The sequence below is a fragment of the Aquarana catesbeiana genome, linkage group LG05, assembly GCF_042186555.1.
Source record: "Aquarana catesbeiana isolate 2022-GZ linkage group LG05, ASM4218655v1, whole genome shotgun sequence".
Lineage (NCBI taxonomy): Eukaryota > Metazoa > Chordata > Amphibia > Anura > Ranidae > Aquarana > Aquarana catesbeiana.
Window position 1 is genome coordinate 532,962,531 of NC_133328.1, and position 26,018 is coordinate 532,988,548.

Below are 26,018 nucleotides of genomic sequence, written 5' to 3' on the forward strand. Positions count from 1 at the left end.
GATCATGACAGTAGGGATGGATCAGAGGACGTTCTCTGGGAGCTCTATTATAGAAAGAGGCAGCAACACAAGGGACATACGGCATTGTAAGTAATGTCCCTTGTGCTGGTTCAGTCTTTTTTTTTTTCAGTAAGCTTAGGCCTTGGCGAACACCAATGTGGCACTCTTGTGCACACATATCAGGGATACAGCACCCATTTGTTGTACCTAAAAGAAATGCCCCTGACTCCTTTTTTAAATCTTCGGCACCATGTGATTTGGCAAGCAAAATTGTGTGTCAATGAATGGGGGTGCCATTAAGAATTAATGGCACTTCTGCACATCTGCTAAAGCACAGCCAATCTCGGTGCGGGTCAGGAACACGCATGCACATGTTCCCAACCCGCACTAGTCTGAACCTAGCCTTAACTATCTATGTTTAGTACCAAAGTAAAAATGAAAGTGCTATGGTGCATCTTGTAAAAGCCAATCAGAAGTAATTTTTTGCTAGTTTCATTGTGCCAATATTAGTTTGATGTTTTTTTTCAATATGTTATCGCATACAATATCCTCCAGTGTGGTTCCATCAGATCATATTATCTTATATTGAGAAGGTTCACTTCTTAAATATCTGTGTGTCTTTCATCTGCTGATGTGTCTCTGAAATGGAAAGTGAAGAGAAATTCCCAGAATGGAACATGCAGACAGTAAAAATAGTTTTAACCATTCCCTACTCTATGTTTTGGCTTTAGATACAGCTAATGTGCAATTCTATGATGTTTTAGGAAGTTTCAGACATTTTGCCTGTAAATTTTAGTTTACCTTTTTTGGGAAATATGTACATCTTTATTAATGTTACTTTGTAATTATTAAACCAATTAAAATTTATTATGAGCTGTTATTTTATTTTGTTGGCCTGCAAATATTTTGTTGTTGAGTGATGTATTATTTTTTTTGTCTTTTGCAGATTATTGTCTTCAATAACTTGTTCTCCCAAATGTGACCGTAAGACAGAGACGGTAATAGCGGTGGACAGCGACAATGAGAGGGGAGAAAAGAATGGGAAGAGAGTGTGCTTCAATGTTGCAGGGGATGAGCAGGAGGATTCAGGTCATGATACCATCAGCAACCGGGATTCTTACAGGTAAAAATTCCCTTTATTATGTAGCACTACCCCCGCAGGAGCCACTTGGTAGATTGGGTTCTCTGTTCTTCTGCCTCAACTCTGGGAAGATCCTTAGCCCCACTGACACACCAGGTTAAGCAAATGGATAATGCACTGTTACTGGGAGCGCAAATATAGATACCCTGCACACAACTTAGGTTCAGTATTAAAAAGCAAACATCAGACTGGTTGGTGGTAAATAATAGCAGTATGCACATAAAAAAGTAGGTAAAGAATTAGGTCAAATACAGTTCACTACACTATGGAGTTGATTTACTAAAGGCAAATCCACTTTGCACTACAAGTGCACTGAAAGTGCACTTGGAAGTGCAGTCGCTGTAGATCTGAGGGGAAGATCTGAAATTAGGGGAAGCTCTGACAATTTTTTTCATCCAATCATGTGCAAGCTAAAATGCTGTTTTTTATTTTCCTTGCATGCCCCCCTCAGATCTACAGCAACTGCACTTCCAAGTGCACTTGAAGTGCACTTGTAGTGCAAAGTGGATTTGCCTTTAGTAAATAACCCCCTATATGTTTACTTGGGTATAGTAGAACAGAATTAAGTTCTATGTGGCTAAATTATAGTAAACCTGATAAGCCATGAAATCATCAGTAAGTAATGGCATTAGAAAACAGTAACAGCAATCATAATCAATACTGAAAAAACTCCTCTTTAAACAGTAGGCTATATCTACCATTGAGTGCACTTTAAATGAATGGCAGCATAGGAAATGGAAATTTAAGACTCCCATACTATGGACAATATGCAAAGCTTTTGTGAAGCAGCTATCTGAGTGAGGAGTCTTTAGCTCTAATTCTTCAGCTGGCTATAATTGGGGCCCAGTCCTTATGGTGGTACACATGAGTATTGTCCCAGTTAAACTCTGCATACAATAAATAAAGAAGAAAATGTGGGGATTTTGGGACTTTAAATGAAGCATGCAGCATGAACGCAAATAAGCACTGTGTGTCTGTAAAAGTATTTTATTTTCCATATAGCAATACAGATGAAGTCAATCCACAATGCAAGTAAAAATATGAATAGATACAAAAAATGTGTGTATATACACATATCAACATGGCATGGAGATACAGATAGTAACATGCCCAATACTGACATCCGTGTTCACATGATGTATGAAGCAAAACATGATTTGTAAAATGACAACATCGTGAGACATGATTAATGAATGAGTAGGTAAAATTCCATAATAGTAATATAACTGTGGCATCAACAAAGCTTGACACGTTTTGTGGATGTTTCCACTCATTAGGAGCAGAAGCGACTGAAGTATCTATAAAATATATATAGGTATAGAGAACCACAGTCTGACTAAAAAAAGGGTATAGGGGAAGGGGGATAAAAGAGTAAATAATTATCCGCCCATACTTACAAAAAGGGTTGGGAATGTGGCATCGTAGTAGTAAACACAAGGTGGACTGGGGACATCGTCTGTCACGGGAACTGAGGTGGCATATACCCTAGCACAACACCAGACAGTGTTGAAAAAGTGAATAGACAGTATCTCACAAAAGTGAGTACACCCACTCACATGTTAGTAAATATTTTATTAAATCTTTTCATGTGACAACACTGGAGAAATTACACTTTGCTACAATGTAAAGCAGTGAATGTACAGCTTGTATAACAGTGTAAATTTGCTGTCCCTTCAAAATAACTCAACACACAGCCATTAATGTCTAAACCGCTGGCAACAAAAGTGAGTACACCCCTAAGTGAAAATGTTCAAATTGGGCCCAATTAGCCATTTTCCCTCCCCGGTGTCATGTGACTCGTTAGTATTACAAGGTCTCAGGTGTGAATGGGGAGCAGGTGTGTTAAATTTTGTGTTATCACTCTCACGCTCTCATACTAGTCATTGGAAGTTCAACATGGCACCTCATGGCAAAGAACTCTCTGAGGATATGAAAAAAAAAAAAATAAAGATGGCCTAGGCCAGTGATGGCGAACCTTTTGGAGTCCGAGTGCCCAAACAGCGACACAAAACCAACTTATTTCTTTCAAAGTGCCAACACAAAATTAAACCTATCAGCGGCTCTGTACAGAGGATGGGACTGATCATCCCTCTGAATAAGCCCTAAGGGACCAAAAACATATGATTCTGCCAGAATACAGGGTTTAGGAATGCGTTTTGCTCAGAATGCTGGTTTCAGGAATGCGTTGTGCTCAGAATGCAGGGTGCAGGAATGCGTTGTGCTCAGAATGCAGGGTGCAGGAATGCGCTGTACTCAGAACGCAGGGTGCAGGAATGCGTTGTGCTCAGAATACAGGGATCAGGAATGCGTTGTGCTCAGAATGCAGGGTGCAGGAATGCGTTGTGCTCAGAATGCAGGGTGCAGGAATGTGTTGTGCTCAGAATACAGGGATCAGGAATGCATTGTGCTCAGAATGCAGGGTGCAGGAATGCGTTGTACTCAGAATACAGGGATCAGGAATGTGTTGTGCTCAGAATACAGGGATCAGGAATGCGTTGTGCTCAGAATGCAGGGTGCAGGAATGTGTTGTGCTCAGAATACAGGGATCAGAAATGCGTTTTGCTCAGAATACAGGGATCAGGAATGCGTTTTGTTCAGAATACAGGGATCAGGAATGCTTTTTGCTCAGAATGCACTATGCAACATTCACTGACCTACCTGACACATACTTCCTGCACTTCTCACATCCTCCCACACACAGTGCAATGTAGATCAGAGGATCCATCCTCCTCCTTACCTCTCCATGGCCTCATCGTCCATCACATCAGGGCTCTCCCTAGCACTGGGCAGTATTGCAGGAGTCCCCACCATCCAGCCACTCCTTGATGTCCCAGATGCAGAGAAGTCAGCTAGCAGCCACTGCACCTCTCCCATGGCCATGCTGTGCTCCGAGCACCGCCCCCCCTCCGCTGTCAGGTCGCAGTACATTTAGTAGAGGGATGGGCTGTACCAAAGTACTCCTGGGGCAAGGGGAGCTGGAATAGGGTGCCGCAGAGAGGAATGCCCGAATGCCTCACCGGAGGTGTAAGGGTCAGGGGGAGGCAATAAGCTGCAGCACAGACCCTTGGTACAGCGGTGGGAGTGTCATGGTCTGGCGCTGATTGAGTGCTGTCAGCACTGGGGAGCTACAGTTCATTGAGGGAACCATGAATGCCAACATGTACTTTGACATCCTGAAGCAGAGCATGATCCCCTCTCTTCAGAGACTGGGCTGCAGGGCACTATTCCAACATGATAACGACCCCAAACACACCTCCAAGACGACCACTGCCTTGCTAAAGAAGCTGACGGTAAAGGTGATGGACTGGCCAAGCATTTCTCCAGACCTAAACCCTATTGAGCATCTGTGGGGCATGCTCAAACAGAAGGTGGAGGAGCACAAGGTTTCTATCATCCACCAGCTCCGTGATGTCATCATGGAGGAGTGGAAGAGGACTCCAGTGGCAACCTGTGAAGCTCTGGTGAACTCCATGCCCAAGAGGGTTAAGGCAGTGCTGGAAAATAATGGTGGCCACACAAAATATTGACACTTTGGGCCCAATTTGGACATTTTCACTTAGGGGTGTACTCACTTTTGTTGCCAGCGGTTTAGACATTAATGGCTGTGTTGAGTTATTTTGAGGGGACAGCAAATTTACACTGTTATACAAGCTGTACACTCACTACTTTACATTGTAGCAAAGTGTCATTTCTTCAGTGTTATCACATGAAAAGATATAATAAAAATATTTAGAAAAATGTGAGGGGTGTACTCACTTTTGTGAGATATTATGTGTGTGTGTATATATTTATATATTTTCACCAACTCACTTTCTCACTTACCACCATCACATATTTTCACTTTCCATTCCTTTCATCACCTTTTTAGGATCCACACTGGGTTTATTGTCTTATTATTTATTTATAATCATATAAAATTTATCATTGTTATATTTACACATAATTTCATTACTTTTTTCCAGATGCCCCTGTTGATGTCCCCAGTCCACCTTGTGTTTACTACTACACTAGTGCTCATAAGTTTACATAATTTATGATTTCTTGGCCATTTTTCAGAGAATACGAATGATAACACAAAAACTTTTCTTTCACTCATGGTTAGTGTTTGGCTGAAGCCATTTATTATCAATCAACTGTGTTTACTCTTTTTAAATCATAATCACAACAGAAACTACCCAAATGACCCTGATCAAAAGTTTACATACCCCAGTTCTTAAAACTGTGTATTGCCCTTTTTAACATCAATGACAGCTTGAAGTCTTTTGTGATATTTGTTGATGAGGCTCTTTATCTTCTCAGATGGTAAAGCTGCCCATTCCTCTTGGCAAAAAGCCTCCAGTTCCTGTAAATTCTTGGGCTGCCTTGCATGAACTGCACGTTTGAGATCTCCCCAGAGTGGCTCAAAGATATTGAGGTCAGGAGACTGAGATGGCCACTCCAGAACCTTCACTGTATTCTGTTGTAGCCAATGACAGGTCGACTTGGCCCTGTGTTTTGGATCATTGTCATGTTGGAATGTCCAAGTATGTCCCATGCGCAGCTTCCTGGCTGTTGAATGCAAATGTTCCTCCAGTATTTTTTGATAACATACTGCATTCATCTTGCCATCAATTTTGACCAAATTTACAGTGCCTTTGTAGCTCACACATCCCCAAAACATCAGTGATCCACCTCTGTGTTTTGCGGTAGGAATGGTATACTTTTCATCATAGGCTTTGTTGACTCCTCTCCAAATGAAGCGCTTATTGTTGTGGCCAAAAAGCTAAATTTTGGTCTCATCACTCCATATGACTTTGTGCCAGAAGGTTTGAGGCCTGTCTCTGTGTTGTTTGGCGTATTCTAAGTGGGATACTTTGTGGCATTTGCGTAGTAATGGCTTTCTTCTGGTGACTCGACCATGCAGCCCATCTTTCATCAAGTGCCTCCTTATTGTGCCACACCACATGTTTTCAGAGAGTCCTGTATTTCACCTGAAGTTATTTATGGGTTTTTCTTTGCATCTCGAACAATTTTCCTGGCAATTGTGGCTGAAATTTTAGTTGGTCTACCGGACTATGGTTTGGTTTCAACAGAAGCCCTCGTTTTTCACTTCTTGATTAGAGTTTGAACACTGCTGATTGGCATTCTCAATACCTTGGATATCTTTTTATATCCCTTTCCTGTTTTATACAGTTCAACTACCATTTCCCACAGATCCTTTGACAATTCTTTCTTCTCAGAATCCAGAAACATCAGTGCAGCACTGGATGAAAGATGCAAGGGTCTGTCAGGAGTCAAGAAACTCATTGACCTTTTTTACACACACACACTAATTACAAGCAAACAGATCACAGGTGAGAATGGTTACCTTTAATATCCATTCAAACCCCTTTGTGTCAACTTGAGTGCATGTTATCAGGCCAAAATCACCAGGGTATGTAAACTTTTGATCAGGGTCATTTGGGTAGTTTCTGTTGTGATTACGATTTAAAAAGAGTAAACACAGTTGATTGATAATAAATGGCTACAGCCAAACACTAAGCATGAGTGAAAGAAAAGTTTTTTTGTTATCATTCATATTCTCTGAAAAATGGCCAAGAAATCCTAAATTCTGCCAGGGTATGTAAACTTATGAGCACAACTGTACATGCCACATTCACAACCCTTTTTGTAAGTATAGGGGGATAATTATTTACTCTTTTATCCCCCTGCCCCAATACACTTGTTTTAATCAGACTGTTGTTTACTATACCTATATATATTTTATTGATACTTCTGTTGCATCTGCTCCTGATGAGTGGAAGCATCCACGAAATGCGTCGAGCTTTGTTGATGCCACAGTTATCTTATTATTATGGAATTTTGTCTACTCATTCATTAAATATGTCTGACAATGTTGTACTTTTACAACTCATGTTTTGCTTCATACATCATGTGAACACGGATGTCAGTATTGGGCTTGTTACTATCTGTATCTCCATGCCATGTTAATATGTGTATGTACATGAATTTTTAATATCTAATCATATTTTTACTTGCATTGTGGACTGACTTCATCTGTATTGCTATATGGAAAATAAAATACTTTTACAGACACACAGTGCTTATTTGCATTCATGCTGCATGCTTCATTTAAAGTCCCCAAAATCCCCTAATTTTCTGCTTTGCTTACCAGGGATGGAGGCATTGTACCTACACGTCCTACACCTCAATTAAAGTCCCAAAACTTTCTCCTTGCATGCAATAAATAATGCTGCTAGTTAGATGGCCAGTTGGTATTTGTTCAGTCTCTGCTAGCAGCAACAGGGAACGGCAATAGTGTCCTTTCACCAGACTCCTCGGAGCAAAGAGGAAATCCCTCAGGAGTTAACCTATGACAAAACAGCTCTCTCTCTCTCTTCATACCTGGCTCGTATTGGTAATTGTAGTCCAATAGTCCATTAAGTGCCATAGCAAATCTGCCATGATTCAATGCTGCCAACCATCAAGTCTCTTGAGCTCCTTATAATTGTCAGCTCCTCCTGGTGGATTGAGGCAAGGTAGTGTTAACCTATATAGCTGAAGTCCATTGGGAGCACATAGAGTACCACAGCACAATGTCCTAATTCACTCTCTGTTTCTAGCCAGGCACATGTCTACACTTGTATAGGATAAGAACCTTACGAATATGGGCGGCACAGAAAAAAAAACATAATTCTTCATCCATGCTATACAGGTGGACAAATGTCTCATTGTGCGTTTATTGTGTCTTTAGGTATTCCAACAATCACTACAGGTGAATGCAGCCACTGTTTGGCAGACATTTTTGCGCCTGGCTTGAAGGATGTTAGAATGGAGGGGGCCGATGGGGCACATTTCAATTTATCTAGAACTGTCCGAAATTTCAATAGTGTATGGACAGCTTAAGCCTGATTTGAACTTTTATCTATCTGAGAGAAGCTTATGTTTTTCTCCATAATTTGATTGGAGAATTTGAGTGGAAACCTCCTTTATTCAAACATTTAAATGTTTTGCCTATTTTGACCACCAAGAGACATGAACAGTTTTAGAATCATCCATATAATCCTGTGATGGGCTTCCTGTCTTTGTGGACATCTTGCCTTACAAGGACAGCTCTTGTGAACATTTTAACTAATTGGTAGCAGAGAACTGTACCGTGCCTATTTGTATGTTATTGCTGCTGATGGTTAGGTGAGGACTGTTTGATCCTCCAAAATCTGTAACTTTATGCTTTATGTATTGCACAGTGACTGTAACAGCAACAGAAACTCCATTGCCTCCTTCACTAGTGTGTGCAGCAGCCAATGTAGTTCATACCTGCACAGCGATGACATGGACTCTGGTAAGAAGATTTTTATGTGAATATAGTGCAATTAATTTTCTAACCTGTATATAATTTCCACTGTGAATTAGTAAACATGCAAGTTACTAATTTGTCTTGATTACAATAGCTCAAACCCATACGCAAAATTTTCACATAATGTCAATTCAAAAGTTGCTTTTAATTTTTCAAATCTGCAGATTTCATTCAAAAAATTCCTAGTGATCCTGCCATAAAAGGTGCTTTCACACTGGAGCGGTGCGCTGGCAAGACGCCAAAAAAAGTCCTGCAAGCCGCATCTTTGCAGTGCTGTAGGAGCGGTGTATACACTGCTCCTAAAGCGCCCCTGCCCTTTGAAATCAATGGGCAGCGCCGCCGAACTGCCGGCATAGCACCGCTATAGCAGTGCTTTGCGGGTGGTTTTAACCCTCTTTCGACCACTAGCGGGGGTTAAAAGCGCCCCGCTAGCGGCCGAAAACCTCCACAAAAAAGACGGTAAAGCTCCGCTAAAAATATCGATGCTTTACCGCCGACGCCCCCAACGCCCAGTGTGAAAGTAGCCTAAATGTTATCCATTTAGGGTACTTTATTCAGTGGATATGAATAGGGTATTTCATGTTATTATTAAGTAGTAAATAGTAGTATTTACTTTTCTCTTATTTTGCTCCTTATTCCTCAAGTTGAATTATATGTAGGTACATAGCCATGATACACAAAGTGCATCCAGCCACGATCACCATAGGTAATCGCTGGCTATGCGAGCAGTCTTCAATAGCCTCTGATAACCTGTCATTGCATTGTACAATCTTGCAGCTATCTGCACACAGCTGTCAATCCCAGCCATAGGAATTAGTAGATTATTGCTGCTGACAGTTGCAGTGTGGTTAAATGCCTGTGAAAATGCGGCCTAAGAATATAAAGGGCCGTAACCAAGAGCATCCAATCTGCAATGAATGTTTACATAATTGACTTCCATAAACTGAATAAATTGCTATGGGTTACTGCACTTTGCCCATTATCATTGATGTTTGTTATTTAGACAATTCTAGAGCTTTGTGAAGGAGTATAAATCCCATTGTGTACTTAAAAGTGGGGTATGCCTGTACTCTTGAGTTGGTACCAAACAGAAGGCAATAGGACATATTCTTTTGTGAACAAGGCAACGGGAAAACAGGCTGACATTGTAGAATTTTGCATATTTTATTGTGTCTAATTCCTTTATACCACAGGGGATGAGCTGCCATTAAATGTCAGAATTTCCCATGAGAAGCAAGATAAATTACACAGCTGCTTGGAACACCTTTTCAGTCAGGTGAGTGAAGTACAATAGGCACATTTTTTATAATTCTCTGTAGACAACATACAACATGTAAAACAAAGATAAAGTCAGCACTTGGCAGCTAGCATAAGAGGTCAATATGTGAAACCCTCTGTCAGAAATGTGCATATATAATGCAGCACCCAACATTCAACCTATAGCTTTAGTGTTTTTTTGAGTTTTTTTAGACAGAAACCACCTCTCTGCTATTAGTAAGGGATAAAAACATTAAAAAAATGCAGATTTTTGAGCGTTTATTGGCGTTTTATTATTATTTACAGCTGAAAAACTCCTGTCAGAACCCACTAGTTTTGGGGTTTTTTACAGCAAATAAACGCCCCAGTCAAACACAGTTGATAACAGCCTATGTGTGCGTGAACACATAGGATAACATGCTGGAGAGTTTATTGACTGTAGAAAAATACGTCTGAAGTCGTCCAGTGTGCATGAGGCCTTATATTTGCCAATTGCCAGGAGAATTTGGGCCGTCTTGGATGCCAAAGGCCGTCCAACACCATATTAGGTAATGGGTTTGTTCTTTTACCATACCTGTTTACATAATTTTGTCCAACCCCATGTATATGTCCAGTAGAGACAAATTATTTCAAATTATGTGTGTTGCAATTCATAAAAAATGTGCATCAATTAATCCTTCTTTGTGCAAAATCATAAATAAATAGGAAATAATAATTGATACATGTGTCCATCATTTTCTTCCTATAAACCACCAATTCACACTCCTAAGGAGTGTGTGGGATAAATTAGGTAAGTTCCTTACAAATTTCAAATAGGAAAGTTCTGAAGTAATTTTCTTATAGTATAATTTATCTAACAAAACAATAAATATATGCTTTACTTTTAAGATGATGAAGAATTTATGTACTTTTTTGCTTTATGGCAGGTGGAATCAATTACTAATCTTCTAAGGGGACCAGCAGTTGCAAGGGCATTTGAGCAAACAAAATACTTTACACCGGGACGAGGCCTGCAAGGTACATCTGGTGATATACACTTTAAGTATATATATACTTTTTATACTCCAGAAATAACTACACTCCTCACAATCGTAACCATAATCTATGCATGTTTATTTTTAAAATGTATGTTCAGTAAACGTGTTCTTGAAATTCTTCCACTTCCTAAAAAAAAAAAAAAAAAAAAAAAAAAAAAAAAAAAAAGAAACACAGTGGAAATATAAAATGCTAAAGTTTTTCTTTTGGAAGACTGTATGTCATGTACCTGGGTGTCTTCAAAGCAGGATGTTCCTGGTCCCACAGCTGCAGTCTTACCTGTTTGCCACAGAGAAGCTCTGGAGTTATTGCAATGTTCTCCCAGCTTGATGCATTGCCTTGGACTCACCATAAATAGCAGCACTTCCTGTTACTCAGTGTCTGTTTGTTTGGACTAGCTCCCTGGGTGTATTGATAGCACTGTGATTTTGACTACCGTGTATTGAACCTCTGCCTGAATTCTTGACCATTCTCCAGTCTGCTGATTTGGTACTTCACCGCCAGCTCGTACATGACCTCTGCCTGCCTGACCATTCTTTGGATTTCGATTTTGTACCGCTTTGCCAGACTGTTGCCGACTTGACCTGCCTGACTACGTCTTCGTCTGAATCCTCAGCATACAAGCTCCACTTTGGACACTACCCACCACAGGTACCTTACATTACAAATGGGCCACAATGGCTGTGGACCCTGCTGAGATTGTTAAGGTGATTTGGCATCAGGAATAATTGTTTGGAGCTCATGAACAGCATCTTTCTTCTCTGGATGCCAAGTTAGATGAATTTTGTGCTATGCTTAAATCCTGCTTGCCTGGTCCCTCTGCACCGGTCCAGACTCCAGCCTACTCCTGCTCCAATCCAACCTGCCTCTTCTGTACCACCCAAACTTCCCTTGCCTGAAAAATTTGGTGGTGATACTGAGGACTGCAGAGGTTTTTTAAATGTTTGCCCTTTGCATTTCCGCAACAACCCTGGGATTTTTAGCACTTCGTCTGCCAAAGTGAATATTGTAATTTCCTTGTTAAAGGGGAAGGCCCTGGCCTTGGTCTCTCCTTATCTGGAACACATGATCCTGTGCTGCAAGACACTGACATATTTCTGGCTTCTCTCCAGACTGTATTTGGCAAGCCAGATAGAACTTCTGCAGCTGTGTACTCACTTTTGGACATACAGCAAGGTACCAGGTCTGTGGCACAGTATGCTATGGAGTTCAGTACCCTGGCTGCTGAGACAAATTGGGACTCAAGAGCATTACGTACAGCCTTCCGAAAATGTCTTACAGACCGCATCAAGGATGAATTAATCTATAAGGATTCCCCAGAAGACCTTGAAAAATTCATAGAGCTGTGTGTTCGTCTGGATGTTCGGTATCATGAAAGGTGCCAAGAGAGACTTAGAACTCGCAAGCTTCCTAGGCCAGTTTACCATTTGGCCCCTAACTTCCAAGCACCACCTCAGCCAGAACCAGAAATTTCAGTTGAATCCAAGGCACCTGAGGAAGCCATGAAAGTCAGCCGTCTCCACCTAACAGAGTCAGAGAAACAAAGGAGGCGTGCATTGGGCCTATGCCTGTACTGTGGACTTAAAGGACATTTGTTATCTTTCTGCCCTTCCTGTCGAGTAAAAGGCAGGATCTAACCAGTGCTGGAGGAGCTGGGTTAGACCTTACAGGTATATCCTCCAAGACCAAGATTACTGTTCCTGCATATTTTCCATTTGGCCTCTAAACTTGTCTCCTGTGAGGCTTTTGTGGATTCTGGACCATTGGCATATTCCTGGACTACACTTTTGCTAAGGAAAATAACATCCCATTTGTTCCTAAGTCTAGACCCCTGAACATCACCACCCTGAATGGACAACCGTTGGGAGATGGCCTTGTAAAGTTTGAGACTACAACAATCACCCTTCAGGTAGGCGCACTCCACAAAGAGGAAATCGTCCTGTCTCTTATTGATTCCCCACTTCTGCCTGTTTTCCTTGGTTACCCATGGTTACAACAACACAACCCTTCTTTTGATTGGGAAAATGGAAAACTAACCTCTTGGGGGCCGTCCTGTTATCTAAACTGTCTCAACCCAAAAGACTTTCTGTTTGTCTGTTAGCTTCCGTGGCCATCCCACCTACCTTGCCTTGCAAATACCACAAGTTTGTAGATGTATTTTGCAAGCAAAAGGCAGAGGTTTTACCTCCACATCATTCTTTTGACTGTGCGATTAATTTGATTCCTGGAGCACCTCTTCCCAAAGGAAGGACCTAACCCCTGTAATTGCCTGAACAAAGATCCATGGAGGAATACGTAAAAGACAACTTTTAAAGAGGTTTTACTTGACCCTCTTCTTCTCCAGTAGGGGCAGGTTTTTTCTTTGTTGAAAAAAAAGATGGGGGTCTTCGACCATGCAAAGACTATCGAGGGTTAAATCAAATCACTGGGAGCCGTCATCTTCTCTAAGCTGGACCTCCGAGGGGCTTATAATCTGATTTGAATTAGAGAGGGAGACGAGTGGAAGACAGTGTTCAACACCCGCAATAGACATTTTGAGTATCTGATTATGCATTTGGGCTCTGTAACGTCCCTACTCTCTTCCAACATTTCATGAATGACATTTTTCACAATTTCAGCAACTGTTTTGTGATCATCTACTTGGATGACATTTTAAACTTTTCCAAGACTCATCTAGAGCTCATCTCAAATGTAAAGCAGGTATTATGATGACTGAGAGAAAACCACCTTTACGCGAAGATTGAGAAATGCAGTTTTCATCAAAGTTGTATACCTTTCCTTGGATACATCATAAGTGCTGTTGGTTACCAAATGGACACTCAAAAACTTTCTGCTGTCTTGCAATGGCCCCAACTGACCACTTTAAGAAGGCTCCAAAGCTTCCTAGGGTTTGCAAATTACTACAGATGCTTCATCAAAGGTTTTGCCTCCATTGCTGCCCCCTTAGTGCTATAACTAAGAGAGGTACAAATTGCAAGGTGTGGCCCTCAGAAGCAGAATCAGCTTTCCAGCAATTAAAAGACATGTTCAGCAAGGCTCCAGTTCTTCAGCATCCAAAGCTCGATCTCCAGTATATTGTTGAGGTTGATGCCTCTGAGGTAGGAGCAAGTGCTGTGCTGTCCCAGAATGTCTGGTAGAATCCATCCAGTGGCGTTTTTCTCTAGAAACTTTTCTCCAGCAGAGATGAATTATGATGTTGGGAATCGAGAACTACTGGCCATCAAATTGGCATTGTCTGAATGGCGACATCTTCTGGAAGGGGCTCCCGAGCCCTTTTCATTCCTGACTGACCATAAAAACCTGCTGTATCTTCAGACTGCTAAACGTTTGAATTCATGTCAGGCTCAATGGGCTCTGTTTTTCACCCGTTTTAATTTTGTTCTTTCTTATGTCCCTGGGCATAAGAACAAGAAAGCGATACTCTTTTCAGACAGTTCGCTACTTCTGAAGAAGATTGACCTACCGAGCAGTATATAATCACACCTCACAAAATTGTCGCACAGATCTTTACAGCTCTTTCCCAATACTTACAAGAAACCCAGAATCGTGTTCCTCAAGGCTTGAAGATACCACCAGGTCACCTGTTTGTAGCCCCTAGCCTCAGAAAACCTGTACTCCTCTGGGCATATGATGGGGTGTTATCCAGTCATCCTGGTGTCACAATCACTCTTAAGACCTTGCAGCATCATGTCTGGTGGCCTCATATGAAAAAGGATGTTACTGACTATGTGGCTGCCTGTGCAACTTGTGGCGCTAATAAAGTACCACGCACATTGCCTACTGGACTGTTACAACCACTTCCTGCACCTCCTCAGCTTTGGACCCATTTGACTATGGATTTCATTACAGAGTTACCCAAGTCTGTGGGCATGACTGCTATATGGGTCATAGTGGATCACTTTTCAAAAATGTCTCATTTTGTACCGCTCCCTGGATTACCTACAGTGGAAGCACTGTCTACCCTCTTCCTTTCCCATATTGTGAAACATTATGGCATACCTACCAATGTCGTCTCAGACTGTGGATCCCAGTTTGTTTCCCGATTCTGGAGAGCGTTCTAGAAGAAACTGGGAGTAACGCTCTCACTCTAGCTCACATCACCCTCAAACAGATGGTCAAACCGAATGCATGAACCAGACCCTGGAAACCTATCTTCGACATTATGTCAATGCGTTACACTCCAACTGGTCTGAGTATTTGCCTTTGGCTGATTTCACCATTGGCACAGTGCTTTTCATACCACACCATTCAACGCAGCCCTAGGTTATCACCCTCAGACTTTTCCCCTACTTCAGGTTTCTTCTGGTGTACCAGCAGCAGATCAGCGGGTGAAAAATATTCTGCTACACTGGAAAAAAATTTGCTTATTACCACGGAAGTCAGCAGGAAAGTATGCGCTTTTCTCCAACAAATAAACACGCCATATACCTCCATCTGTGATGGGTGACAGAGTTTGGCTATCAACCAAATACGTGAGACTGAAACAGCCTTCTACCAAACTGGGCCCTCGATTTATCAGCCTTACAGAATTATTGCTAGAGTCGGGCCAGTTTCCTATCGGTTAAAATTGCCCTCCTCTCTCCGGATACATCCCGTATTCCACGTTTCTCTCTTCAAAAAGGCAATTTTCAATCTTATTGCTGTCCACATCCCATTTGGAGAGATGCCCCTCACTTGCTGTCTCCGTGATAGTGGACATCAGGACAGGAAGTGAGGGGAAATCTCCCCAACAAGGACTAAGATAGTAACAGAAGCTTGTCTGAGGTTCAAAGCATTCTCCATTCTGGCCACAACAAAAATACATGGGCGACAGCTGAGTACACATGGATCGAAAATTGACTGGATCAGCTGGGCCTGGCTGAATACCGATCTGTGTGTATTGTAGCTGTCCCAGTTTGACAGAAGCTGATATTTAGATCAGCTTCTGTTGAATGATCCTGCTTGAAAACTTTTTTGGATCAGCAGATACAGATAATCAACTGCAGCACTGATCAGTGTATTTTGACAGAAGAGGAGTCACTGCTGTCAGAACACAGTGGTACAGGATTCTGTTTTTTTTTTTTTTGTTCAGCCCGCTACTTGAACAAAAAAAAAACTGTGTGTATCCAGAGTAACTCTCCACAAGAAAAGGAAGCCACTGACCATGTAAAAGCCTTGAGACCAATATATGCAAACTCTATGATAAATACAATTTCTATCTGGTATTTGCAAGCTTTAACGCGTTTCACTCCAGATGGCTCTTACTCATAGGACTAAAGGCTTTTACATGATGAACAGTTTCCTTTTCATGTGGAGAGTTGGTATGTGGCATGTGAAGTGACCAGAGACTGCTGGGAGCCTGCTCCCTGAATTAGCGAGAAACAGTGTCTGCAGAGGACGAATATACTATGACTCCTAACAATGTTTGGCTGGAGTTAGAGTTTAAACTTACCTTACTCTTGTGGAGGATATTGGAATTGGTTATTGATTTACAGCAGTTGGCTGATTAACTTCCAGGGAGAAGAAAAGGCTGTGTAGAGTCTGGGAAGTCTGGACTCAGCTCTGAACCAATGTGTAATGTTTAATGAGGTGCTGACATAGATATTTATAACACTGAACAGGTATCTATAGCTGCATTTCCTCTTTAGGCATTCTTAAACCAAGGATAGTTTCATGTTTCCATGGAAGTAAATATATATATATATATATATATATATATATATATAAAGTGTGTGTGTCTGTATATATATATATATATATATATATATATATATATATATATATAATATAATCTCCCTTTATTTATTCTGAAGGTCCCTCATTGTTACTAGTTACTCCTTAGCTTGGTTAATGTCACAGCTGTTACCGATATGGTAGCTGAAAAAAAATGTATATATAAACGCTACAAATAGCAGCTATTTCTTCATTTGTCTGAGCTATGGAGTGACAATGATAAATAATCTTAGCACAGTTATATTGCCTACATCCAGATGTGCATTTTCATGCTGTCACTCCTTCTTTTTTATGTTCTCTATAGAATTTCAACAGGAAATGGAGCCTAAATTAAGCTGTCCAAAGCGGTTACGACTTCATATTAAACAGGATCCTTGGAATCTGCCAAGTAGTGTCCGAATTCTAGCACAGAACATTAGAAAGTTTGTAGAAGGTAAGTGAAAATTATCCAGAATGTTTGAAAAAAGAATATTGGAAATGTTGTTTCAAAAAGCATATTTTTTCTCTGACCTTGAGATTTCATATACAACATGCTTGGCAAGATATCAGAATTTAAGGGATTACAAATAATGCATATAAAACATTAAAACTTTCTTTCTGGGACACTCCAACATTTAAGCCTGGTACACACTACAAGTTTTTTTTTCATTCAATCCAGCTTCGGTCGGAGCCGCTGTACTGACCATCCTAAGTTAGTACAGCTATCTCCTCTGCTGAGCTGTTGTGTTCCCCACCCGCGCCAGAACACTTCAATCAGTGCTGTCTTCCATTGGCTGAGAGCGCTGATCAGGAGTCGGTCAAACAGACTGACATACACACAGGCCAGGTCAAATGTCGGCCGTTTTTTATTGAACTGGCCGATGTCTCCCAAAATTCGGCCCGTGTGTAAGGGGCTTAAAGTTTTACTAAACCCAGTAATATGAAAATAGTTCATCCGCCCCCCACACAGTGCCCACAGCTTATAAATCATCTTCTTACATTAAAATACTGCCACTATATACCGTTTTGGATGATCTGTATACCCAGGTTACATGATAAACTGAAGAATTTCTCCAGTGCTGAGAGTTCAGGAAGGAGGAGATTTCCACTGCAGCCTGTATACATGCCCACATGTGTGATGTGAATATCAAGTGACTGGGCTAGCTCTGATCAACAAGTAAATGTGCTCTCCAGCATAAAAGACACAACTGTGCATGTGCAGGTCGGCTACTCTGCCTGTGTTAGCTGGCCTTCCCCAGATAGACAGTGCAGGGAGGGAAGGATCTATGCATATAGGATAAAACAGCCTTTTTACACAATGCAGATGCTTAACCCCTTAAGTTCTACAGTGGGTATAACAAGCATGCTATGCTGCATATACAGACTGATTTTACTGTTATGGGTTTAGTAACACTTTAAGTTTTGGGTGAAATAAGAATGTGTCTGATCAGATGTGTTACAGCTCAGATAAGTGCAGGTGTCAGTAAAAGGATTGGTAGAAGTGACTGTTAACAGCTGTAATTTAGTGTATATTTCCTGAAGGCTTTACTGTACTCCATTGTGCCAGCTGCTGAATAGTTATAAAATGGTGAAATGGCCCAACTGACTTTGCATAGCAGCACTTGTGGACTACAGTATTTTCTACGACAGACAGTTTATTCCAATCATTTTGAAGCAGGGCAAGGTCTGGATTCTTAGGTGGTAAACAAAATCAAATAATGGCCAGAAAAGAAATGAAGACAGCAGAAATGTGCCTTATCTCAGCATTGTACAGTATATATATAATCATGGCAAGAAAACAAATACAAATTTAGGGGTTTAAAAGCATGCGGTGAAACCTGTTTTTGGTTTGAAAGCATGGATTGCTAGTGACATTCTTAAAGTAGATAAATTGAATAAAATGATAGCAAAATAGTTATTAAAACAATGGTGACCTAACAAAATGTAGACAAAAAAATAACAATCCTGACAGTATATGGGGAACAAATGAAAATGTAGTGTAATGTCCCATTTTAAACTGGTGATCAGTGCAGTGCCTCCCTTGATTTAAAGTGGTTGTAAACCCTTTTAAAAAATCCCCCCCCCCCCAAAAAAAAAACCTGCAAGACAAAGGCATAATGAGCTAGTATGCATAGCAAACTAACTCATTATAAATTACCTACCTGAGATCGAAGCCCCCGCAGCGGTCCTCGTGCGTCGCTCCGGCAGACGACATCTCTCCGGGGGTTTACTTCCTGGGTATCGCGGCTCCGGCCAATTACAGCTCCAGAGCCGTGATACCCGGAAGTAACCCCCCTGGGAGATGTCGGCCGCTGGAATGGTAAACGAGGACCTCTGCCTCACTCCTGCGCATGCGCGCGGGAGCTGCCGGTAACGGCATAGTACAACTGAAGCAATGGCACGTATGTGCCATTGCTTCAGTTTGCTTAAGTGCGCATGTGCCGATGATGTCGGCACATGCAAATACAGGGATATCCCCTAAACTGTGCAGTAATTATAAGCTTGCCTGTAGTATAAAGTGGTTGTAAAGGGTTTACAACCACTTTAGTCAGTGGTTTTGATGCCTCCCTTCAAAAGTGGTGGTCAGTGTTTTTAGTTGGTGGTTAGTGTAGTGCCTATTGTTAGCTGGTGGTCAGTATATTGTCCCCCTTTTAGTTAGTGCTCGGTGGTCTTGCTGCCCCCCCCAGATTGGTGTTCAGAAGTTTTAGAGCCCCTTGCATTGGTGGTTAATGGTTAAATGCCCTCTTTGTTGGTTGTTAGAGGGAGCTAAAAAGTAATTGTTGGTGGCCTACCCACCTAAATCCTGACTCTGACAAGAGATGTTAGAACGATAACTGTGCAGGCACTGTGGGGCAGTACATTCATTCGCCTGACTGAGATGCACCGTGTCAGCAGTGTCACCAGAGGTGGGTCACACCTGCTGCTCCACGCTTGTTACACCATTGCAGCAGGCAGTAGTACATGAAAGCACAATCATTAATAAAGAAGGGTCAGGTTTCAGAATACATTGCTGTCTATGGATATGCACAGAGAACTGCACTATGCTGCCACAAACCCAAATCTAATGTTTGTTGTCTATTCTGACATTATTTTCTGTTCAGTACTTTAGAAAAATCAATTATAAGGCTGTGTAGAAAATATAGAACAATACATTCTTTTGCCATGGGACCTATATACTCCCCATTAACTCCTGGCATTAAAGTGACACTTATTTTTGGGTAAAACCACAAATTGTTTTCATCCTAAAACAATCCCTTCAGATGGAATTCCTTGTACTATGTATGGCCAACATAGGATTTTTTTCCTTTGCAGTAATCCTGCTTTTGTATTACTGTGTTTTGTAATTCTGATGTCAATGCCATGAACTATGCTTGCCATATTTAAAAACAATATTTCATTATGCTGAGCTAAACATATATCCATGTGGTGAGCACTTCCATGAAGGATGCAGCGTCAGCACTTACTCTAATGCATTTTGATGGTTAGGGAACAAGTCTGTAGAAGATTTATGAGTATGTTTATTTTCCTGAAATCCAGAGGAGATTAAAGCAGTATTTATCTGCTTTCAGCAGTCTATTTTAACTCTGCAAGACTTATTTCCCATAGCTCAAGATCTTCAGTTTCGAAAGAGATGCCCTAAACCATCAAAAAGTTTCTTTTGATTAGGCTTCTCTGTACCAGACATCACACTGATCACTGATGGCGCACAAACGTACAATCAGATAAAACAAGTGTACTGCAAGCAGAAGAAACGTTACGCAAGTTTCAGAAGATTTCTATTACCAGTTATTGTACCTGATGTAGAAAAACAGAAGAGCTTGATAAATAATCAGCCTTGTCTTATCAGGCTTATAGTGAGGAGAATACAGAATGCTGTGAATAGGAAGATTTACTGTGGTAGAAAATACAGCCGTAATAGAGAACAATTTGAGTATTAAACAAGCAAGTCTTCCAGGATTTATGATATAATATCCAATTTTTGCTTGTCCTTTAAGTGACCACCAAGCACCATACTGCAGGCCGGAGTTGTCCACCTGGCAGTTCTGTCATTTTCCAAAAGGGGTTATGTGTGGCCCACTATGGTTGACAGCTTATATAAGTGCTAGTAATGGCTTTCTACCACCATATAATTGGATATCACTTGTACTCCATGCATTTTTTTAATGGATCGTATATAAACATATCGTGTAGGGGGTTGTAGAGTGGGCAGTGTTTTCTCTACAGCAGTTCCCCACATTCCAGGAGGTTGATTGTAGATCTGACAGCAATCAGAAATTTCTATTTTATACAAGTAAAAGGCGCAAAAATCTAAAACAATACATAGCCTATAAGAATTTGGTCAATGTGCAGTATGTATTTTATGCACAATGAGGCACCAAGTCCACAGTCTCTATGATTGTTTAGGAAGAAGTCCACAATAATATTTAAAATAATTAAAAGGAAAAGGGGGAGATGGGGAGGGATAGGGATAATTCACTCTCAGGGCTGCCATCACAGAGGATCAGAGACCATGTTCCCAAAAACTGAAAAGACAATAAGTGGGAGAAGAGGCGCCTCTGGGTGCAGATTTTTAACAAGTTTTAATATGCAATAAAAGTTTTCTCACAATGCACTCACATTTCTGGAGTCAAAAGAAGGCATTTTGTAATATCCCAAAACATGGGGCTGTCCTCAGTGAAGTCGATCCCTTTGTTCACTCCTGTCTGTATGCATCCTGTGATGTTCCTCGTACACCGCTGGATGGTGTTCAGCCGGTTGCAGTGGAGTCTATACTCAACATGAGGCTTGAGGCGTATGGAAGTGTCCAGGCGGAGGGGGGATGACGTCACCGGAATGCGACGCGTTTCACGAGTGTGCAGGCTGTGACGTGAACAGCGGCGCTCCTTTTTCAAGCTATTAGACAGGGACTAGTCAGATTGTAATACGGGGAAGGGGAGTCGTTAGCGTCCAGTACACCATGATTGGATGGCACATTAGGGTGAAAAGACAAAAAAACAAAAGGGGGCTTATTGGAAAACAATCTAACAATCACCTTTATCTCACTGAACATTATCTCTATAAATTTTCAAATTTATCTTTATCGTACAACAACCCATAACGGTAATTTTAAATCTTATTATTATACCATTTTGTATGTAACAAGAAAGTATTATCTTTAAAGATTCATGTTACTGTTGTCTGTTTGCATTATCTATACTCAATGTATATCTACTCGAACTTCCAAATAAAACTTTTGTAAACAAAAATAAAAAATAAAAAACAAAAGGACGGGACACAAGAAGGGGGCAAAGATATCTTATGTCAATTACATGATTATAGCATGCATAATTGTAAGCATACTTAAAGTCACAGGTAAAGTAAAAAGAAAAATGAAAGAGCATAAAAGAACATAAAATAAAATAAAATACATAAATATGCAGCAGCATATGAAGACTGTATGCAGATGCATGCATACAAATAATTAAAGGCAAATTATAATTGCTGAAAAAATTGTATATATATAAAAATAAATAACAATATATATATATATATATATATATATATATATATATTTTTTTTTTTGGTAATATCAGTTTAAACATGATGTAATATGGAATAGAATTAAAATCATCAACATTAGAAATCCATATATAAATTTATTTACATGATAAAATTAATTAATATGAAAGCTAATGTTAACGTATAAATTATGGTTACTATAAAGGAAGGGAAAATGGGTTCGGGGGGGGGGGAGGTTAAGTGAGAAGGGAAGGGGAGGGTAGGAATAGGTAAGGATGGAGAAGAGCAACCATACTCACGGGTACCCGCCACCCCCATAATTATAAGAAAAGATATGGATAAGAAGGCCAAACTAAAAATTGTGTATACAAAAAAAGTAGAAAAGATTAGGCGTGGTACTGAGCGTTTAGATGGTGAAAATGCTTTATTAGGGGTAATAGTATAAGTTAAAATTATTCAAGTTAAAATCTTATAAAAGTTTTTATATAGCGATAAAAACGCATTTAGTATAAGATGTGCATAAATGTGTATATATATCTATATTTATGTAGCACTAACTCTCGATGGAGCTGCTGGTTTAAGCGGGCTTGTTCCCTTTACTCTCCTTCCCTCTGTTTTACCGGCACCGGGTCTAGGGTTCCATTGAGTTTACCTCTGGACGATACACGCACCAACACTTGAATACGTTTTCAATGCTTTATTAAACGATTTACTAAGGAAGTAGCAGGAAAGAGGCAGAAGGGAGACTGCAGAAGAAACTCAAATATCTTCTTGTAATATTCTTGACAAATGTCCTGGTAGAATTTAGATATTACAATAGAATGCGCTCCCCTCGTGGGACACACTCTTTGCTCACCTGGATAGGCCTCTCTCACTTGCCTAGCAGCCAGTATGTAGCACGAACAAAAGTCTCTGCCACAGATTTATTTGGGATAAACCTGTACGATCCTCTGCCACAGGATGTATTGATTTTCTGCAATTAACGTCAGTCACAGTGCTTGAACCTTTAAGCCAACCCGGCAACACTATGCTGTATAGTTACTTTTAGGATACGTCCTCCAACCGAGTCACCAGGCCCCTCTCCAGACCAGCACGCTGCGTGATCCTTCCATGACGGGTCCTCCCCTGGGATCTCCTCGGTTGTCCAGCTTCTTCCCTTCTGGATAGACAGCTCAGGACCATTCCTTGGCTGCTGTGGTAGGCCCCAGACAAACTTCTGGGTCCTCTCCTGCGCCGCAGCGACGCGGGCCTCCGGAATGGAGGACCACGAGATTGCTCTCTAACGCATACCTAACGGCCAGGAGGGACAGCAGGTGGCTGTAAAAAGAACCCCACAATATGGCGTCTGTCCCATAAATACCCTCGCCCAGAATGCAACTCGGAGGACCACCTCCACCAAGTTGTCTCCGGGACAGAAGAGCATCCATACGCTTCAACACGTTGCCTTTCCAACACTGACCAGTGATAACAGCGACACCCACCGGTCAGTATGGAAACACACACAACGTCAGCCAAGCTGAAACAGAGGCAAACCTAACCTATTTAATGAACAAGTTACTAAATTTACCTAACATATGGTAGATCGCAAATCTACCAGTGCTACATACTCCCCCCACTACAGTAGACGTTGTCCCCAACGTCTGTCCAAAAACAGTAACAGTAACTCCCAAGCCTGGGAGTAAGTATTTGAGTTTCTTATAACTTGGATAGACAAAGAGAGAGGAAAAGACAGTGGAAAGATATTATAAGACTTACATCTACAAAACATTATGTTCATATCTGCAAACAAAACCATCCTATGATTGTACACAACCTTATCTATCTATCTATCTATCTATCTATCTATCTATCTATCTATCTATCTATCTATCTATCTATCTATCTATCTATCTTATCTATCTATCTTATCTATCTAGCTGAAAAGCCTCCTAGCTTGATAGGAGATCCAATAATTCCTGAAAAGGAAAACTTATTAAACACACACACACATATATATACTGTACAATATTAGGAGCAAAGCCTCATTTTTAGAGAAAATGAGCCTCTCTTCCTTTTAGCCATATCGGAATAAACTTAAGGAGTCCATCCCTGTACTATGATCTCTTCAAATAAAGAAAAAAATAAATCCGGCTAGCAAAAAGAAGTCCTTGGATTTAAAACACTGAGCATAATATGTAAATCTTGACCACGCAGATTTCTTTATACTGACACTAACTAGCTAACTACTTGCAAAGTTCTTTTGTCCAGAATTACCAATAAAACCGGGGATCTGGCAATGTCAGTGGTTTTCACGTTTTATCCACGGTGGTAATGAAGTAGACAACATCATCTTTTCCGGGCCTGCAGATAACCACTTTGTCAGCATAGATGTGCCGACCGAAGTTCCAGTGCATGAAACATCCACTAAAACATTCATCCATCTTAACAGAACATCCAGTCTTTCGGAAAGGCTTAGGCACAGACAAATAGTCCCAAACAGATTCACTGTACCAAAGTTCCCGATTAGTTTCAATCACCTGCATTATATCCTGGGGCACATGGGGAACTCCAAACCATACTCGGCAGCTACACGCTTGTTTAACATCCTCTGCAAGTTTGGGCAAAGATCTGTCTCTCCCCATGCCAGGCAGTACACAGGAATCCAATGATTTGCTCACCATAGACCCAGCCGGTGTCTGTAGTGAACTAGCAACTTTTGGCAAAGTCCCGGTAACAGTACTGTGTGGCACCACACAGGGTGACGTCTTCCCAGAACTCAGGGCTGTCCATTCAGGGAAAGTCATAGCAGAGGCAACATCTTCACCTTGTGACCATAACAGCTCTTGTGACATAGTCTCAAATAGGTCATCACCCCCGTAAAGATCCGACATGGATTCTAATTCTGAGTCTCCCAACTCTTCTGCTGGTAGATATTTACTCACAGTCCCAGATACATTCCCCATCAGTGGCTTACCCGTTCCTGACGTGGACTCTGGTAGCTCCGGTTCAGGTAACCTCTGAGTTAGGTCTCGACCACGGCCGCGGGAAGCCTTCACATATCCCACCTTCCTTTGAGGAGGTACAACAGGAGTAGGTGTAGTGGACGCAGAAATCAAAGTAATGTCCCCTGACGAGACGACAGCAGCAGTGTCTCTTTCCGGAACATTATCAGCAACAACAGGCAAAGTGGTGGCCTGTCGTTCTCTCTCCGTAGCAGTAGCAGCTTCTACTGTCGCGATACCTGTTGCCCAATCTATCCGATAAGCACGGGGCGATGTGGTAGGTTGTTCCACCACAAACAAGTACTCTCCACATTGCGGACATCGGCCAAACGGATGGAGATGTACGGCCAATCCTTCACATCGATGGCAGATCATACCCAGTCCCTCAATATCTCCTGAGGTATACAGGGCAAACCTCCCCTGCGGCTTCAAACGAACTCCAGTATCTTGTAGGGAACATTCTCGGTCCCATGATTGGCTGCATCGCCACACTCTGATCTTCTCAGCACGATCATGAGGCCTTTCTTCTCCTCTGGCGCCAAACACATACACGCGTCCCACGCGGTAACAAGTAGGGTAGGCTCCTCCCACTTTTCACGTAGCTCCCGGGCCTTCGCTGGCACCCGCCGTCTACGCATTCAGAAATAAAGTCCTGCAGTTTAATCTTTTCTGTTCCTGAAGAATTTTTTTTCAAAGTCCAGCTCTCTCCGTAAACTCCCGGTAAAACGCTTCTCTGGGTTGCGAGACTTGACGGTCAACAAATCCCGGACGACGCGCCCACATGTAGCACTAACTCTCGATGGAGCTGCTGGTTTAAGGGGGCTTGATACCTTCACTCTCCTTCCCTCTGTTTTACCGGCACCGGGTCTAGGGTTCCGTTGAGTTTACCTCTGGACGTTACACGCACCAACACTTGAATACATTTTCAATGCTTTATTAAATGATTTACTAAGGAAGTAGCAGGAAAGAGCCAGAAGGGAAACCGCAGAAGAAACTCAAATATTTTCTTGTAAGATTCTTGACAAATGTCCTGGTAGAATTTGGATATTATAATAGAATGCGCTCCCCTCGTGGGACA

At 41.4% G+C, this 26,018-nt stretch overlaps 1 protein-coding gene across 1 annotated transcript in view; it reads left to right on the forward strand.

Moving 5' to 3' along the window:
* Positions 1-26,018, forward strand: part of PREX2 (phosphatidylinositol-3,4,5-trisphosphate dependent Rac exchange factor 2) — a 422,278-nt gene that overhangs the window by 270,967 nt on the left and 125,293 nt on the right. Inside the window, exons 26-30 of the mRNA XM_073631775.1 lie at positions 947-1,123; positions 8,368-8,462; positions 9,671-9,753; positions 10,661-10,751; positions 16,786-16,914. Coding sequence (XP_073487876.1) covers positions 947-1,123; positions 8,368-8,462; positions 9,671-9,753; positions 10,661-10,751; positions 16,786-16,914 — 575 coding nt within the window. The remainder of the gene's footprint in view (positions 1-946; positions 1,124-8,367; positions 8,463-9,670; positions 9,754-10,660; positions 10,752-16,785; positions 16,915-26,018) is intronic.